Source organism: Cynocephalus volans, chromosome 1 (genome assembly GCF_027409185.1).
Source record: "Cynocephalus volans isolate mCynVol1 chromosome 1, mCynVol1.pri, whole genome shotgun sequence".
Taxonomy (NCBI): Eukaryota; Metazoa; Chordata; class Mammalia; order Dermoptera; family Cynocephalidae; genus Cynocephalus; species Cynocephalus volans.
The window spans coordinates 131,217,636-131,235,681 of NC_084460.1; the positions used below are offsets into that span (position 1 = coordinate 131,217,636).

The 18,046-nt window shown below is 37.3% G+C and overlaps 1 protein-coding gene across 2 annotated transcripts in view; it reads left to right on the forward strand.

The window, feature by feature from the left end:
- Positions 1 to 18,046, forward strand: part of SPICE1 (spindle and centriole associated protein 1) — a 62,223-nt gene that overhangs the window by 29,551 nt on the left and 14,626 nt on the right. For both annotated transcript variants that reach the window (XM_063098513.1, XM_063098514.1), the window contains exons 8-11: positions 11,071 to 11,210; positions 11,414 to 11,551; positions 11,913 to 12,178; positions 14,143 to 14,274. In XM_063098513.1, the coding sequence (XP_062954583.1) occupies positions 11,071 to 11,210; positions 11,414 to 11,551; positions 11,913 to 12,178; positions 14,143 to 14,274 (676 nt within the window). The remainder of the gene's footprint in view (positions 1 to 11,070; positions 11,211 to 11,413; positions 11,552 to 11,912; positions 12,179 to 14,142; positions 14,275 to 18,046) is intronic.

Genomic DNA, 18,046 nt, shown 5'->3' on the forward strand with positions numbered 1-18,046 from the left:
GAGGGGTGTTGGTGAGGCCCTTGGCCACCCCACCCTGGCTTGGGATCCTGGGGCACTTCTAGCAGTGGCTTGGTGGTCATCATTGGGCTGGATGTGGACATCAGGGAGCATGCCTGAGGCCCTCAGTGCCCCACTGCCTCAGCTTGGGAGCCTGCGCAGTTTCTGGTGGTGACTTGGTGGTTGTCACTGGGCTGGTTGTGGGCGTTGGGGAACATGGCTGGGGCCCTAGGCCCCCTACTGCCCTGGATTGGGAGACTGGTGCATTTCTGGTGGCATCTTGGTCGTCATCACTGGGCTGGATGTGCACGTTGGGTGGGCATGGCTGAGGCCCCTGGTCCCCCACTGTTCCAGGTTGGGAGCCCGGGTTGCTTTAGGTAGAAGCTTGGTGGTTGTTGCTGGGCTGGATGTGGACATCGGGGGGCTGTGGTGAAGGCCCTTGGGCCCCCACTAACCTAGCTTAGGAGCCTGGGGTGCTTCTGGCAGTGGCCTGGTGGTCATCGCTATGCTTGATGCAAACATCTGGGGGGCAAGGCTGGGGCCCTTAGCTCTCTCCCCACCCTGGCTTTGGAGCCTGGGGGACTTCTGGTCCCTCTAGGTTTTATAGGTGTTCTTTGGTGGTGTTAGACCTTTACTGGTTAATATCAGAATTTTGTCTGTGCTCTTTGGTATTTTTGTGTTTTCTTTCAGTTCTGTGTTGGATTATTTGCTATCCCTATCACTTAAACTCTGCACTGGAACTTATTTGTTGTCCTTTGGTTACTTCTAAAATGGGGAAACTTCCTTTGGTAACCAGCATTTGAGCCCTGTGGTTGAGCTAAATTGCTGCTTTGCTGCTCATTTTCTGGGGTAGGCTTTTTGTGCAGCTCAGGTTTAATTGTTGACCTTGTAAGCACTTTTGGGTCTTGTGAGGTCCAATATCCCTGGGTTATGTGGATACCCTCTGGTCTGGGCCTGTATCTTTTCAGCATACTGCACCCCCTGTACTTCAGTATTCCTGACCAGTCTCCACTGAGTGGTCCTTTGCTGATTGGAGGGCAGATCAGCTGTCCATGCTATGTTGCAATGTTCCCCTGGTGGTCCTGTCTTCCCCACAGCCTACACTCCAAACACTTTCCATGGGATGGGCCATGCACTGGTCCCTTGTGGTGACGCATTGGCCTCTGAGTGGCTCTGTTTTTCAGTTGTCTGTGGCCCCTCACTCTTATGTGGGTCCACTGTAACCCTGTTAGTGGTCTTGCTGGCCTGGGGGCCACCAAGGCCGTCTCCTCCCTTGCAGCCACCAAACAACTTCATATGAAGGGCACAACTGTGGCTTTTTCCAGCTCTTGCTCCATTTGCTTACCAGAGCCAGACTTGAAATGGCTGGGTCTTGAAACAGTTAGAGTGGTCCTTTCTTTCTCTCATCATGAGCTCTGTAGGTCTCTCTTCCTCTTCCCCTGACCTCTAGCGCCCCCAGCTTGTCAGTCGTTGCTTTTTAATAGTTGTAAATTGGTTGATTGTTGGAAACGGTCATTCTGGGTACCATCTGTTCTGCCATCTTGATTGGAAGTCCCTGCTTATTTCTAAAATGGGGGAACTTCCTGTGGGGACCACCACTTGAGTCCTGTGGTTGAGCTAAATTGCTGTGCTGCTGCTGATTTTTGTTTTGCTCAGGTTTTAATTGTTGACCTTTTAAACACTTCCAGGTCTTGTGAGGTCTGATTCCGCTGGGTTGTGTTGGAAATCTGGTCTGGTCCTGTATCTTTTCAGCAAACTGTACCCTCTGCAGTTCTGTATTCCTGACCAGTCTCCATTGAGTGGTCCTGTGCTGATTGGAGGGCAGATCAGCTGACCATGCTGTGCCCCAGTGTTCCCCCAGTAGGCCAGTCTTCCACACTCCCCACATTCCAAACATTTCCATGGGGCAGGCCATGTGCTGTTCCTTTGTCATGACTCACTGACCTTTGATTAGCTCCTTTTTTCTGTTGTCTATGGCCCCTCACTTGTATGTGGGTCCACGCGAACCCTGTTAGTGGTCTTGCTGGCCTGGAGGCCACCAAGGCCCTTCTCTCCCTTACAGTCTCTAAACAACTTTATGCAAAGGGCACAGCTGTGGCTTTTGCCAGCTTTTGCTCCATGTGCTCATCAGGGCCAGCTTTGAAATGGCCTGGGCTCAAAATAGTTGGAGTGGTCCCTTCTTTCTCTTATTGTGGCTTCTCTCGCCCTCATGAACTCTGTAGGTCTCTCTTCCTCTTCCCTTGAGTTCTAGCAGTCCCAGCTTGGCAGCCTTTGCTTTTTAATAGTTGCAAATTAGTTGACTGTGGGAGAGAGATACACTGGGGACCTTCTATTCCGCCATATTGATTCTCTGCCCTCTCTGCAAGTTTTGGAACAATTTATATAGCATTGAGACTCTCTGTTCTTTGAAGGCTGGTAGATTTCTCCTGTGAAGCTATTTGTGCCTGGTGCTTTTTTTTTTGTTGGGAAGTGCCATAACAACTTTATCTCTTTTATGGAGATTGAATTATTTGTTCCTTCTATTTCTACTCAAGCCAATTTTTGCAAATTATTTTTCTTAGGAAATTTTTCATTTCATTTAGGTTAGTAAATGTATTTCCATAGATGTCTGTCAATAATCTCTGAACTTCTAAACAATTTCTTCTGTTTCAGTGCTTATTTACTCCCCCTTCCCCCATTAATTTCTTTTGGTTCTCCCCCTTTCTTAAAATTAGATTGGTTAGTAGTTTGTCTATTTTGTTAATTTTTCAAATAATTAGTATTTTGATTTATTAATTAGAGATACAAGTTTTCTGATTTCCTCATCAGTTTTTGTGTTTATCTTTATTATCTTCTTTGTGCTTTCTGGCTTTGATCTAGCTTTTTGAATTGAGAATTTTATACACTTATTTTCATTCTTTTATGTTTAATTGATAAACATGTTTAAGGCTCTGAATTTTTCTCTGATCACTATTTTAAATGTGCACCATATATTCTGATATGTAGTAGTTTATTGCTTTAGAAATAAGATAATTTCAGTTTATATTTCCCCTTTTATCTAAGAGTTGTCTCATAGATTTTTTTAAAAATTGTTATTTCTTGTTTTATTATGTTGCATTTATAGTGTGGTTTATAATATTTCTACTTGCGGAACTTAATGTGTTTTCTTTGTGACATAATATACGATCAAATTTTTGTGTAGTTTGCATGTGTGTGCTTTAGAAGAAGGTATAACTCTATTAACAAGGTATAAAGTTCTATAAGAGTATCCATAAGTTCTGCCTCATTGATTATGTTGTTTATTCTGTATCCTTACTTACTTTTACCACTACTTTATACTGAGAATGGTATATTAAAGTCTTCTACCGTTAGTGTGTTTCTATTTCTCTTTGCATTTCTTGTTTAAGTATATTTAATTCTGTTTGGAATTAAATATTTTCTTTCTTATAAAGCTGAATGTTGTGTTTTTTGGTACATGGATATCCATAGTGTTATATCTTCATTATGATTTATGACTTTTAGCATTATAAATATCCTTTGTCATATTTAATGCCTTTTGGCTTCAGTTATACTTTGTCTGATACTGGGAATGAAACCTCTGCTTTCTTCTTGTTTCTGATTGCTTGGTTTAGCTTTGCTTTTTATATTTAGCAAAATATATATTTTATGTCCTTTTCTATTTAGCCTTTCAAGATTATTTTGTATCAGGGGTATCTCTTGTATTGAATGCAGGGTTGGGTCTTGCCTTATTAGGCAATTTGAAAATATTCTTTTAATTGTCAAAGTAAGCTTGTAACAATTATTGATGCGGTTGTTATGTTTGATGTCAACCTTGTCATATTATTTAATAGTACTATATATTGTAGTATAATTATTGTTATGCTTCTGTTTGTGATCTCTTTTCTCTGTTCTTTTGAAAAATTTCTTCTGGTATTTAGGAAATTTGCAATTTTGTTCTAGTGGTTACCTTTGTATATTTACCTTTTATAGAGGCGTTAGTCCTGTTTTCTTATTCTTATGTAACCTTTCACTGTCAGGTGTGTCAGTTTTAAATTTTTTTTTTTACTTCCATCTGTTGCCTATGCAACGAGTAAGTTATTCTATATTCCATTCTTCTTATTCTTTTCTCTCCATCCTCTCTATTTTTTAGTTGCATTTTTTTTTTTTTTTTTTTGCTTTGGCAAAATGTAAAACATTTATATACTGTGCTTCCATGTGTATCCCATTTTTGTTTTTGTCTTAGAGTTATAATTAAATATATTAAGTGCTCATCATCAGTCCTTTTATGATGTTTCACTAGTTATCTTTTAGTTGAATATCTCAGTTAGATGAAGCTCATGCTGTAGGGCTTGTGAATATAGTATTCCCTGAGTTCTTTAAAATTTTTTCTGTAGCTTTTATATTTGAAGGTCAGCTTGGCTAGATATAAAATGCTTGGTTCATACTTTGGTTGACTTTCTTGAAGATGCTGCTGTACTCTTAGTTTGCTTTGTATGACGCTTCTGAGAAAACTGATGCTAGGATAATTTTCTTGCCCTTATAAGTAATTTGTGTTTTTGTGTAGTGACTTGATTTCCTTTATCTTTGAAATTTATTTTACCTTTAAATTTAGGTATTGTTAAAATATGTTTGAAGTTTATCTTTCCAGGTCAATTTTCCCTTTTCCAGCACAGTTGGCCCTTTTAAGGTGTAGATTCAGTTTTGTTTGTTTATTTATTTTTTTATTACTATTGCTAGGAAGTTTTCTTGGATTATAGTTTTAAATATTAACTCATATCATTGTTTTGTTTTTCTTTTTCAGGGACTTTCCTTTCATGACTTCCATTTCTAGCACTTCTTTTTACTAACTTTTTTTGTTCTTCTTAGTCTTCTTTTTTTCATTTTATTAAAACTTTTGAAATTGACACATAATAGTTGCACATTTATGGGGTGTTGTATGATATTTCAATACATGTGAATGATGTGCAGTGATAAAATCAGGATAATTAATGTATTCATCACCTCAAACATTAATCATTTCTTTGTGTTTGGAAAATTCAAAATTCTCTCTTCTAGCTAATTGAAAGTATACAATAAATTGTTAATTATAGTTACCCTACAGTGCTATAGAACACTGTATCTTATTTCTCCTATTCTTCTTAATCTTATTATTATTCTTTTAGTTGTTTTCTTCTAATTCTTCAATGTTCCTTATTACATTTTTATTTAACAATTCTCTATTAGACACCATAACCATTTCTGAGATAGTTTTTTCTTTTTTAAAAATATCTTTCTTGGGTTCATTCAATTCTTGTTTTTTTTTCTTCTTGGTGTGGTGTTTGTCCATTTCTGTTCTTAGTTTTAGAATTTCTGATTCAAGATTTGTATATATCTCTCCACATGCTGATTTATGAATATTTAATTCCATTTGGAATATTGTGTTATAATTTTCTTCTGTCCTCCCTTTCCCCCTTTTTTACTGTGAGCAGGGGAGGAATTTTCATTAGCTGAAATATTTCAATTTAAATTTTCTATTTTGTTAGATTGTCTTTGTATGGATGTAGACTATTGTAGTCTGTATGTTTTGTGGACTGTGTTGGGAGTATGGGGGTGGCTTACAAGATTCCTGTTCAAGACTATGCTCTTCTATCAATTTTAGTGAAGTATGGCTTATTTAATGAATGCTTTTTAAAAGAAAAGTATTGGTGGGTAAAAGTTGATTTATCTTCCATATAGTGGTTCTGTTTTGCCTTGAAGGACTGTTATTTATTTATTTATTTTTCCTTCATCATTCAGTCTCTAAACGGCACCTCTCCCCAAGAAGTGATGTCTTTCCAAGGCTACCACCTTAAGTTCTGTACACTTTTGTGTTCTTTTTTGGCAGTGTTGGGATCTCCCAGGCTGTTTTTTTTTTTTAAAGTATTTGCACACTTTGGACTTTCTCCTTCTGGGGGTGGTTTTTATCACTATTAGGGTCTTAGCTTTCCCCTTCTCTGTGTAGTGATTTTGAACCACCTCCACTCTCTACAGAAAAGGCTCTGGAAAGAGCTCAGGAAGTATCTTTGCTGGAATTTGGTGTTTATTTTGCCACTTATAGGTAACGTGAAATTAGTAGTATTTTTCTATCTGCCAGTAATGTAGATGGTGTGGGTTAGGTGCTGTTTTATGTGCTCTTCTTGTTGCACTCTATAGTGTTTTGGAGGATATGAAGAGTAATTCAGGTTTAGCTGGTCACCATTTTCTTAGGAAAATTTCTCTGGAAATATGTATCATCTTTTAAGCACTTTTTCTTTCAGAACTTAAATGTAAGTAGCCTTGTACAGAATTACTTTTATTCTTTGTTTGAATTGAGTTACTATTTTTTATTTGGTTGGTTAAGGTTAGTTTTATCTTGTTAGTTGTATGAATAGGCAGTTTCCAACTTTTGAATACCTTATGTCTCAAAATGTTACTTGTTAACTGTTCGGCGTGAGGTAGTGGAAGATTCATTAGGCTTGAAATCAGGAGATGGAGCCTTTGGATATTAACTAGTTAGATAATCTGTGGGTCTTTACTTTCTCAGTTGTAAAATATGACAGGTAAAACATGATCTTTATCTAAGGTGCCCTCTGCTTTGAAAATTTCTGTGAATATATTTTTCTGTGAGCACTCAATAGAATTCTCATAGAGTTAATATTATATATTATAAATAAGTTTCTAATCCAATCCTCAAAAGCCTCTGCTGGGTCATTAATGTTTCTGGGGATTAGTGCCTTCAGAGGAAGGAGTCGTAATTGCAAGTGTTTCCTTCACTTTTCCCTTTGCCACTGTCTTCCCTGTAGATCTTTGTGTGGGAAGAAGAAAGGCTAGAGTTGGGAAAGGGAAAGATGCTGGTAGAGGCTTCCATGGCAAAAAGGGAGGAAATCCCAGAGGCAACAACTGGATGGCAAGCAAAGTTACTGTTTCCAGGAGGCTTGGGTAGCTTTCTTTGGATGGGGGTTTATATGTTAGGGATATAAATTAGAGATGCTGATATTCCTCTTTCTATGAAATAATGTCCTTATTGCAGTTGATGCTGCCATAAAATAAAATTGGCATTAAGTGGTAATCAATGAAAATTGAAGGAGATTGAATTTGAATCAATGCCCAAAGTAAATAAAATGAATGAAAGAGAGTTTCAGATCTAAGACAGTATATTGTCTTTGGATGAAGATAAATATTTTCAAGTAATGACTTCCCCCACTCTAATACTTCAAGAATACTATGTACAAAGTACTTTGAGATTTTGAAATGAAAGTTGCCAAATAAGTTTAAGGTGGTATATTAGTTTCTGGGTTGCTGTAACAAATTACCACAAGCTTGGTGGCTTAAAACAGGAGAAATTTATTCTTTACCAGTTCTGGGGGCCAGAAATCCATAATCAGTTTTAGTAGGTTGACATCAAGGTATTAGCAAAGCCACACTCCTTCCAGAGGCTCTATAGGAGAATCTGCTCCTTGCCTCTTCCAGCTTCTCATGGCTATTGGCCTTCCTTGCCTTGTGGCTGCATCACCCCAATCTCTGCCCCTGTCTTCACATTATCTTCTCACTGTGTGTGTCAGATCTCCCTCTGCCCCCTCATATAAGGATACGCATGATTTGAATTTAGGGCTTACCTGGATAATACAGGATCATATTTCCTCATCTGAAGATCCTTAACTTAATCACATTGAAAAGTTGCTTTTTACTCAGTGCTGTGAATTGAATGTCCCCCCCAAACTCATTGAAGCTTGACCCCCATTGTAACAGTGCTAAAAGGGTGGAAAATCTGATTATGGTATTTGAAAGATGGAGCTTGATTAGACAGTGAGGACTGTGCCCTTGTGAATGGATTGGTCCATTCCTGGAGTAATAGGCATGGTACTGATTGCTTTAGAAGGAGGGCAAGTGAGAAGGTTAGCTCTCTCTTGCTCAGGCCATTCTCTTACCATGTGACACCCTGGTTGCCACAGGACCCTGTAGAGAGTTCCCACCGAGAAGAAGGCCCTTGCCAGATGTGTTCCCTGGACCTTGGATTACTCAGCTTCCAAAACTGTAAGAAATAAATTTCATTTTCCTTATAAATTACTCAGTTTCAGGTATTCTATTATAAGCAACAGAAATGGACTAATGCAGTCAGATAGAGTGACATTCATAAGTTCCAGGAATTAAGTTGTATCTTTTGGGGGACCATTTTTTAGCCTACCATAGATGTATTATTTTTGTTGTTATTATTTCACATAAACTAACTCTTAAAATTATGAACATAGAGACAGTAAAGTGAGTTTCAGACTGAAGGATTTATTTGCCGAACTGGTTCAGCAATCTCACTAGAACACTCTTTGTGGGGTTTATCCTGAAGGTTGGACTTAGACATAATTCTGTCTTACAAAGGGCTCTTTCTGATGCCTTAGTAACTACTTCCCTTTGAGTGGAATACATCACAGACCTTTTGCTAAGTGTATTAGTCCATTTTGTGTTGCTATAACAGAACACTTGAAACTGGGTGATTTATAAAGAAAATGAAATTTATTGCTTACAGTTTCTGAGGCTGGGAAGTTCAAAGTCCATCTGGTGGTGGCAACAGTGACCCAGGAGTCTCACATTGCAAGATGGTGGAAGCAGAGAGAGCAGAGAGCAAGAGACAGACTCTCCTCTTCTTTTATAGCCCTCAGAACCACGCCCCCAACCACCATTTTTAATCCATTCACTACTGAATTGTCCTACAATCCAATCACCTCTTCAAGGCTCCACCTTTCAGCTACCGTAATAGGATTTCCCATCCTCTGAGTAGTTACCGTGAGGGCTAAGTTTCTAATACATAAAACTTGGGGGACACAATTCAAGCTTCAGTGAGTTTCCATCCACATTGAGGATGGGTCTTTCCCACCCAATCCACTCAGACTTATACTAATCTCTGCTGGAAACACCCTCATGGATACACCTAAAAAGATAGCTTTACCAGGTTTCTCAGCATTCTTTGATCTAACCAAGTTGACACCTAGAATTAACCTTCACACTAAGTATGTTTTTTTGCAACTAGTGTTCTAATGTGCTGTCCATAGTGTGCTTGAAAGCAACTCCTTTAGGTTGAGGTTTGTGGAGCCAATAAATAAGATTACCTCCTTCCTCTTTTTTTTTGCGGGGGGGGGACAGCTTTCTTGATTTATGGTACACCTCTCGCTGTGTAACAGAGAAGCAAAAAGATTACTCAAAGCAACATGAATGCAATGAGAAGCCTGAAGGGACTGCACGTCAGCAACTCCTCTGTTAGAAGGTGAAACTGGGTACAACCCCGAGTCAGTTTTTGCTTCAGTTTTTATTGTAAAGACAAGAAAATTATAGGGAAAACACAGATGGTTAATCAATCATAGTAAGAACATAAAGAAATTGGCTATGTAACAATCTTCATCCAAGCAGGTACAGTTCAAAATAGTTTAAACAATATACCATCAAAAGAGTCATAAATCTAAGCTATGTGACATGCAAAAGAAACAATAAGATAATCATTAAAATGCCTGACTCCTTGAGAAACTCAAAGAAACAGCTTAAAGCAAAATGTGGAACAACCCCCATGTACTAATTAATATAGCAAAATGTCCTTGGAAATCTTAACTCACGTATTTTCCCATCATTTAAGCTTTGTTGTCTTAAGGGTTATTGCCCTCAGAACAATCCCTGTTTTGTTTGAGTTTTCTTGTTCGCATTAAAGGCTTTAAACCTGTGTGAGTTTCCTTCTCACAAAATCTTCCAATGAACCCATTATATTAATAATCAGTGTATACAATCCCTTATCTAAATAGTGATTAGAATTGATTCGGTGAGCTCTTGCCCTCTAACTGTAGGTTCTTGCCTCCTGAGGACTTTTGTCCCATATATGCATTACCTAAAAACCCTATACTAAAAATCAACTGAGAATCAACATATACATGATTAGAATTGATTTGGTGGGTTCTTGCCCTCTAGCTGTAGGCTCTTGCCTCCTATCTGAGGACTTTTGTCCCATACATGCATTACCTAAAAACCCTATCTAATAATCAACCGAGAATCAAGATTTCTAATCCTCTACAGATTTATAGTTTGTATACCACACAGTCTGCTCATTTAAAGTGTCATATCTAGTGGTGTTTAGTATATTCAGAGTTATACAGTCATTGCTACAATTAATTTTAGAATGTCTTTTCACCCCCAAAAGAAACTCCCTACTCTTTAGCTGTTGAACCCCATTTCCTTCTAAACTCTTCAGTGCTAGGCAACAACTAATCTACTTTCTGTCTCTATAGATTTGCCTATTCTGGACATTTCATATATGTATAGATCATGCAATATGCTGTCTTTTGTGTCTGGTGTCTTCCACTTAACATAATGTTTTCATGGTTCATTAATGTAGTATATATCAGTGTTCCATTCCTTTATATGGCTGAATAATATTTCACTATATGGCTATGCCACATTTTACTTATCCATTCATTAGCTGTGGACATTTGGGTTGTTTCTACTTCTTGGTCCCCTACTTCCTTAAGTTTCAATTCAAGTGAGAAATAGACAGTAGAAATAGAATCAGATAGGTGAAGATTAAAATATCAGCTTTATCAATGATAAAGATGTTTTTGCACAACGCTTAGTTCTGTAACCAAAAGGCCTACAAATAATAACCTAAATTTCAGCTCCTCCTATTACTCCCTCTGCCCCCTGCCTGATGCACAGGGGAAAAGTCTGCTTCAGTAAATTTATTTGAGTGATGAGCAGAGACTGTTTGCTCTCTGGACAGGCTTCTTTGTAGGAGAGAGAAACCAAAAGGGACTGAGTCAAGTATGCTTAATTACTTTAAGAAAAACAGAGGAGGACAGAGCCATATCACAAAACTGCAGAAAGAGCAAATGCTCCTAAATTAGGGCTAAGGTAGGTAAGAAACTGGGAGGGAGATGGAATGATTCCTTCTAACACTAAGATAATGGGCATTTTAGCTATGTACCTATCTTATCAGTTGAAGCAAAAACTATTTTTTCTTTGATTATGAATTACTAAAAGCTCCTTTCAAGCAAACGTGAATAGTCGGACAGTTTAAATGATAGCACCTATTAATTCTAATATAGCTTATTGTCCCATAATTTATAGATTTCTCCAACAACTAAAGGAAGAGAATTCTGAGTTAATTAGTAAATTGTGGACTGATATGCAGCAGAAAATAGCGACACAGTCACAAATAACCCCTCCAGAAACTCCATCATCTGCCCTTTCATCAGGGGAACAAAGAGGTTTGTTCTCCCTTTGCATTATTTCTAGTAATCTGCTTTATTAGATTCTTTCTTGAACACAGTAATTCTTAAAGGAATGTTATTTGAGATTTGATTGCCTTAGCCTAATTGACTAAATATTGATGGATCTTTCAATTGAAATATTAAAAAAAAAAAAAAAAGTTTGTTCACTTGAGATACATTTGGAAATGTTGTTGTTTTAGCTGCTCTGAATGCTACCAACGTTGTCAAGAGAATTCAAACCAGACTTCAGCCTGAAGAATCTGCTGAGACTCTAGATTCAAGCTGTGTTGTGGGACAAGTGCTGAACTCAAGGAAGCAAAAACAGCTGTTTAATAAAGGTTCAGTTCCTTAATTTACAGAGATGAATTATTAAACTAGTAACTTGACACAGCTATCTTAATCTCTTAGTAAATGTTTTTTCCCTTAAGCTCATCCAGTTGTACCCAATTAAGTAAATTTGTGGAATGGTAGCTAAGAAATGCCACCTATCCCATGTAACTCTGGAAAGATGGGTCTAAGTGCGTTCATTATAGATAGTGTAAACCAGGTTTAAACTTTATAGATTTTTATGAGAAAAATGATGACAACTTCTATAGAAACCTTTTATAAATTGTGGGCAGTAGTCAAAAGATTTTTCTAGTAGTTTTCTAGTTGTAACTTTTCCTGGTCTTGAAATAGAATGACTTCTGTCATTATCAGTGAAAAGAAAACCGGATTTGTGTGTACCTTCCAAGCAGAAGAAAAACATATTATCAAGTAGTACAACCTCTGCAGACTTACCAAGTAGCAATAATTCCAGCCTGGATGTCCTCAAACACATGATACATGAAGTAGAACATGAAATGGAAGAATATGAGCAGTGGACAGGACGTGAGGTCAAGAGACTGCAGAGCAGCCAGGGTCTTACCGGCTTCACTTTGTCACTGGTGAGCTCTCTCTGTCGCCTGGTTCGGTACCTGAAAGAGGTAAGAGCATGAGGTTATTAGTTGTCTTCCCTTCAGGCAGATGTGGAGGTTTTTTCCTTTCCACTTAATTTATTGCTGCCTCCAAATAAAGTACAGTCAAATTTGGCTTTGTTTAAAATACCTCAGCTTTAGATTATCTGCAATAAAGGTTTATCCTCTTAATCTCCCTCTACCATTAGTTCATACATGCTCAGATAAGTGATTTTGATTTTAGCATGAGCTTCAGCAAATTATAGTTTAGTAAGGTAAATCTGCTATATATGTATAAAATTATATCTTGTGTTGATACTAAATATTACTATTTGTCAGTTATAGGTTAAATAGAACTATTAATTGTGTCCTCATTCTATTGCTTTTCTCTGTTTCCTCCCACGTTAGTTCAGTTTGGAGAGTAGAATTGCCTGTAATGTATAGACTTGATAAGGGGGAAATTCTTCATGTTCTCTATATGCCTGGCATCTTGGGTTTGGCTTCATTGTCTAAGTGGGAGGTGTTTTGTTGTGAAAACACAAAACAAGCAACAATTGTTTCTTTAACCTATTTGCAAATATAGTCGGCCTTCCATATCCATGGATTTCACCAACCATGGATTTAAAAAATATACTGCATCTGTACTGAAGAGGTACAGGCATTTTTTCTTGTTGTTATTCCCTAGACAGTACAGTATAACAACTATTTACATAGCATTTGCATTGTATTAGATATTATTAGTAATCTACAGATGATTAAAAATATATGAGAGGGGCCGATCCCATGGCTCACTCGGGAGAGTGCCGCGCTGGGAGCGCGCTGCGCTCCCGCCGCAGGTTTGGATCCTATATAGGGATGGCCGGTGTGCTCACTGGCTGAGCGTGGTGCGGGCGACACCACACCAAGGGTTGCGATCCCCTTACCAGTCACAAAACAATAAATAAATAAATAAATAAATAAATAAATAAATAAATAAATAAATAAATAAAAATATATGAGAGGATGTGCATAGGTTGTATACAAATACTACAACAGTTTATATCACACTTTGAGCATCCATGTATTTTGGTATCTGCAGGAGGTTCTGGAACCAATCTCCCATGGATACTGAGGGACAACTGTAATTATTAGTCTTCAGAATGTAATAATCAGTCCTCAAAATGCTGTAGAATTAGAGTTAGCTATGTATTTCATCTTTGAAAAAATTATTTAAATTGTTGTTATGTACTTAAATCTGTTAAACAGATATAAGAAAAATGTTTAAGGAAATTTTATTATTAAAAAAAAATTCACCATTCTAATTCAGATGTTTTATTTTCTCTGGAGGTGTCCTTCTAAACTTGTTTTTTAATGAAAGATTTGTTGCACTGTCTGAACATTCTTTCACCCTTAATTCAGGAATTTTTAGGAGTGTGCTTTTGGCTCTCAGAAAGTATTGCAGCCTTAGAAGAATGCACTTTTTAGTTAATCACTTGCTTTACAAAGCTAAGCCATTTAAACCTGTAGTCATTTATTTTTAATTACATTTTAACAAACTCAATTTTTGAATTGGTGATACAATCATATGGTATGAAATTCCAAGATGCAGAAGAGTGTACAATGAAAAATCTGACTCTCACCCCTAACTTCCAGCCAACCTGTTGCTTCTTTGTAACGAACTGTCATTTCCAAATACCAGTGTTTCATTCTAGAAATGGTCTTTGTATATTCAAACAGTATGTATATGTATAGGCTAACACTTTCTTTTTAAAAAGATGTAGTTATTTAATTCTATATACCATTTTGTTCATTGTATTCTGTTTAAAGGAGGGAAGAGGATAAAGCAGCACATTTTATTAAATTAAATATAATCTTTTAATAAATATTTTTATTTCTCATTATGATCACATAATATATGCTTCTTTGTAATGTGTTCTTTCATGGCTTTGAGTAGAAACTTAGTTTTCAGCATGTGGTGCTATTGTTCGAAGTTTATTTGATTTTTTTTTTTATAGAGTGAGCTCCAACTACGTAAAGAAGTAGAGACAAGGGAGCAACTGCAACAACTATTAGGTGATCATCGAGAGCTCATTGATGCTCTGACAGCTGAAATTCTTCTTCTTAGAGAAGAAAATACTACTACACAGGTACTCAGATGAGATCCCAAAAGTTTCACTGAAACTTTTCTATGTTTAGTAATATGAAACATCTTTAAATATGTATGGGATTCTTGTATAGTTGCCTTTGGTTTAGCTGTACTGATGTGATTGTTTATCAACCTTATTATTACCATCAATAGTAGCTGTTATTGAACATGTATCAAATTGGAGGTACTACAGTAGCATCTTGGACTGCAAATAGTATATAGAATAAGTCTGTTTTTGTTAAGAAACTTACTATTTAGTGGGAAGACAGAATCTATATTTAAATGATAACTACCAGTATTACAGTAGTTAATCCAAAATGTGAAATGAGTGTTAGGATAGCCACTTTCAATTTCAAAACAGTAGAGGATAGCCTTTGAGGAGCCCTCTTGTAATCACATCAGATGCCATTTACTGTTGTTTACAATGTCTTCATATTTGTTAGGTAAGTCCTCTTTCCCACTTGACAGATTGCTCCTTTTTAAAAAAAAAAAAAAACAGTACATGTTTTTCTATGAACATATGTTTTTAGTTTTCCTTGAAGGTGTGCAGTTTTAAAATGTGCTAATTCATTCAGCAAATCTTTATTGAGCACCTACTGTCGAGCTGGCACTCTTCTAGGTGGTGGATTTACAACAGTGAACAAAATCTAGAAATCCTTGCCCTCAGGGAGTTTATATTCTTTTTTTTTTTTTTTAAGTTTTATTTTGTCGATATACATTGTGGCTGATTATTGCTCCCCATCACCAAAACCTCCCTCCCTTCTCCCTCCCCCCCGCCCCCCCAACAATGTCCTTTCTGTTTACTTGTCGTATCAACTTCAAGTAGTTGTGGTTGTTATATCTTCTCCCCCCCCACCGGTTTTTGTGTGTGTGTGTGTGTGTGTGAATTTATATATTAATTTTTAGCTCCCACCAATCAGTGAGAACATGTGGTATTTCTCTTTCTGTGCCTGACTTGTTTCACTTAATATAATTCTCTCAAGGTCCATCCATGTTGTTGCAAATGGCAGTATTTCATTCGTTTTTATAGCTGAGTAGTATTCCATTGTGTAGATGTACCACATTTTCCGTATCCACTCATCTGATGATGGACATTTGGGCTGGTTCCAACTCTTGGCTATTGTAAAGAGTGCTGCGATGAACATTGGGGAACAGGTATACCTTCGACTTGATGATTTCCATTCCTCTGGGTATATTCCCAACAGTGGGATAGCTGGGTCGTATGGTAGATCTATCTGCAATTGTTTGAGGAACCTCCATACCATTTTCCAAAGAGGCTGCACCATTTTGCAGTCCCACCAACAATGTATGAGAGTTCCTTTTTCTCCGCAACCTCGCCAGCATTTATCGTTCAGGGTCTTTTGGATTTTAGCCATCCTAACTGGGGTGAAATGGTATCTCAATGTGGTTTTGATTTGCATTTCCCGGATGCTGAGTGATGTTGAGCATTTTTTCGTATGTCTGTTGGCCATTTGTATATCTTCCTTAGAGAAATGCCTACTTAGCTCTTTTGCCCATTTTTTAATTGGGTTGCTTGTTTTCTTCTTGTAAAGTTGTTTGAGTTCCTTATATATTCTGGATATTAATCCTTTGTCAGATGTATATTTTGCAAATATTTTCTCCCACTCTGTTGGTTGTCTTTTAACTCTGTTAATTGTTTCTTTTGCTGTGCAGAAGCTTTTTAGTTTGATATAATCCCATTTGTTTATTTTTCCTTTGGTTGCCTGTGCTTTTGGGGTCGTAGTCATGAAGTCTGTGCCCAGTCCTATTTCCTGAAGTGTTTCTCCTATGTTTTCTTTAAGAAGTTTTATTGTTTCAGGGTGTATATTTAAATCCTTAATCCATTTTGAGTTGATTTTAGTATACGGTGAGGGAGTTTATATTCTAAATGAATCCTAAGAAAAGTAAAGTATGTAATAACTTGGATGGTGGTATCTACTTTGAAAAAAATAAGGCAAGTAAAAGTCATGGGAAATGCCTACAGTGGTGTGGGTTGCAGTTATAAATGGGATGGGTCATGTCTGTCTGAGGAAGTGACATTTGAGCAAAGACCTGGAAGAGGTGAGAGAGTGAGCATGCAGGTAGCTGAGAGAAGAGCAGTCTAGTCTAGGCAGAAGAAAAGCAAGTGCAAAGGTCTTGGGGTGGGAGAGTGGCTGGTGAGCTCACAGTCATCAAGGAGACCAGTGTGGAAAGAGTGGAATCTGGGAAAGGGAGAGCAGTAGGGGACAAGATCGGATAAGCCAGACCACATAGGGTCTTGCATGCTGGTTAGGAACTTGGGCTTTTACACTGAGTGAGATGGGAAACTACTAAAGAGAAGAAATGTGATCTGACTTAGGTTTTAAGAGGATGACTCTGGCCTATATGTTGAGACTAAGTCAGAGGTTGCTGTCCTTTCTCAGGTCACAATGCCCTTAGTGTCTCATGACACCCCTAGGCCAAAAGAAATACCTAATTTTTCCAATTATTAAGTAGTTAGGTCCAAACACCTTATGTCCTAACAACTGAGGAGCTGTTTGAAAAAATAATATGTATAAATTGAAAAAGAATGTAATATTTGTATTTCATGCTTAAATAGCCACAATTATTTATTAATGGGATATGTGTACTTTTTGAGCACTGTGCAGCTTTGCAAAGCTTGGAATCATATTGGACACCATCACTTTTATTTCCTGTTCCACATTGATTTTTATCCAAAACTTATTTTTTTAGCGTAACAACTGCTGAAAACCCAGCCATGAGAAGATTTGACATCATCAAAAGGAATGTAATACAATCTAATGTTGGAAGTGTGAACTGCCTCAAGTTAATAGTCACCAATATTTGATAGATATCAGGCATCACTGTTTCCTGTGAAAACTTAAAATGTCTTCTGGTGCCCCTGTGAGTTCACTCTGATGTTTAAGATGCCTTAGCATATAGTTTGAGAACAGTATAAAACTAGACTAGGTGGCCAAACACAGAAATAGAATATTACATATAGGAGTTATTGGAATAATTCAGGTGAGACAAGGCAGCTTGGTGGAAGTAGGAGAGAGTGTGAAAAGTGATCAAATTCTGAATATATTTTGAAGGCCGACCAATGGAGTCTGCTGATGGATTGGAAATGAGGTGAAGGAGAGGATACGAGAGAAGAGTCAAGGGTGATTACAGAGGTTCAGACTGAGCTATTGGAAGGATTATGTTGCTATTCATTAAGTGCGGAAGGCTTCAGGAGGAGTTTGGTTTGGTACATTTTAAGCTTGAGAAGTCTTTTTGAGTTCTAGATGGAGATGTTGAGTAGACCACTGGATAAATGAGTGGCATTTGGGAAAAAATTTGGGCTGGTAATATAAAAATGTTTAGTATATTTCATTCATATTTCTGATGTCTTGCCATACCTGATTTTTGTCAGATGCTTGTATATCTCTAAGTATGTATGGTAAATATGGATATATGCATATATATCTATATTATGCTTAGATAGTAGTTCGTCAGTAGCTATCCATCCGTAGCTTCTCTTACTGTCTTTGTTACAAGATCTCAGCAGTTTACAGAACTTTATTCCACCTGCCATCTTCTCTGCTTCTAAGAACTATTTCTGTAATACCAGTACTTAACTTGCATTATGTGGTTGTAATCAAACCTGATGCTTTCAGATGACTTGCATTTTCAATGTGGAGAAGATTAAGAACAAAACAAATTCACCTAAACTTCTGGGCAATCCAGTTGACTTTTAAATGTAAGAATAGAATTGCAAACCTTTAACATATTCAGCTGTATGACAGAAAAAT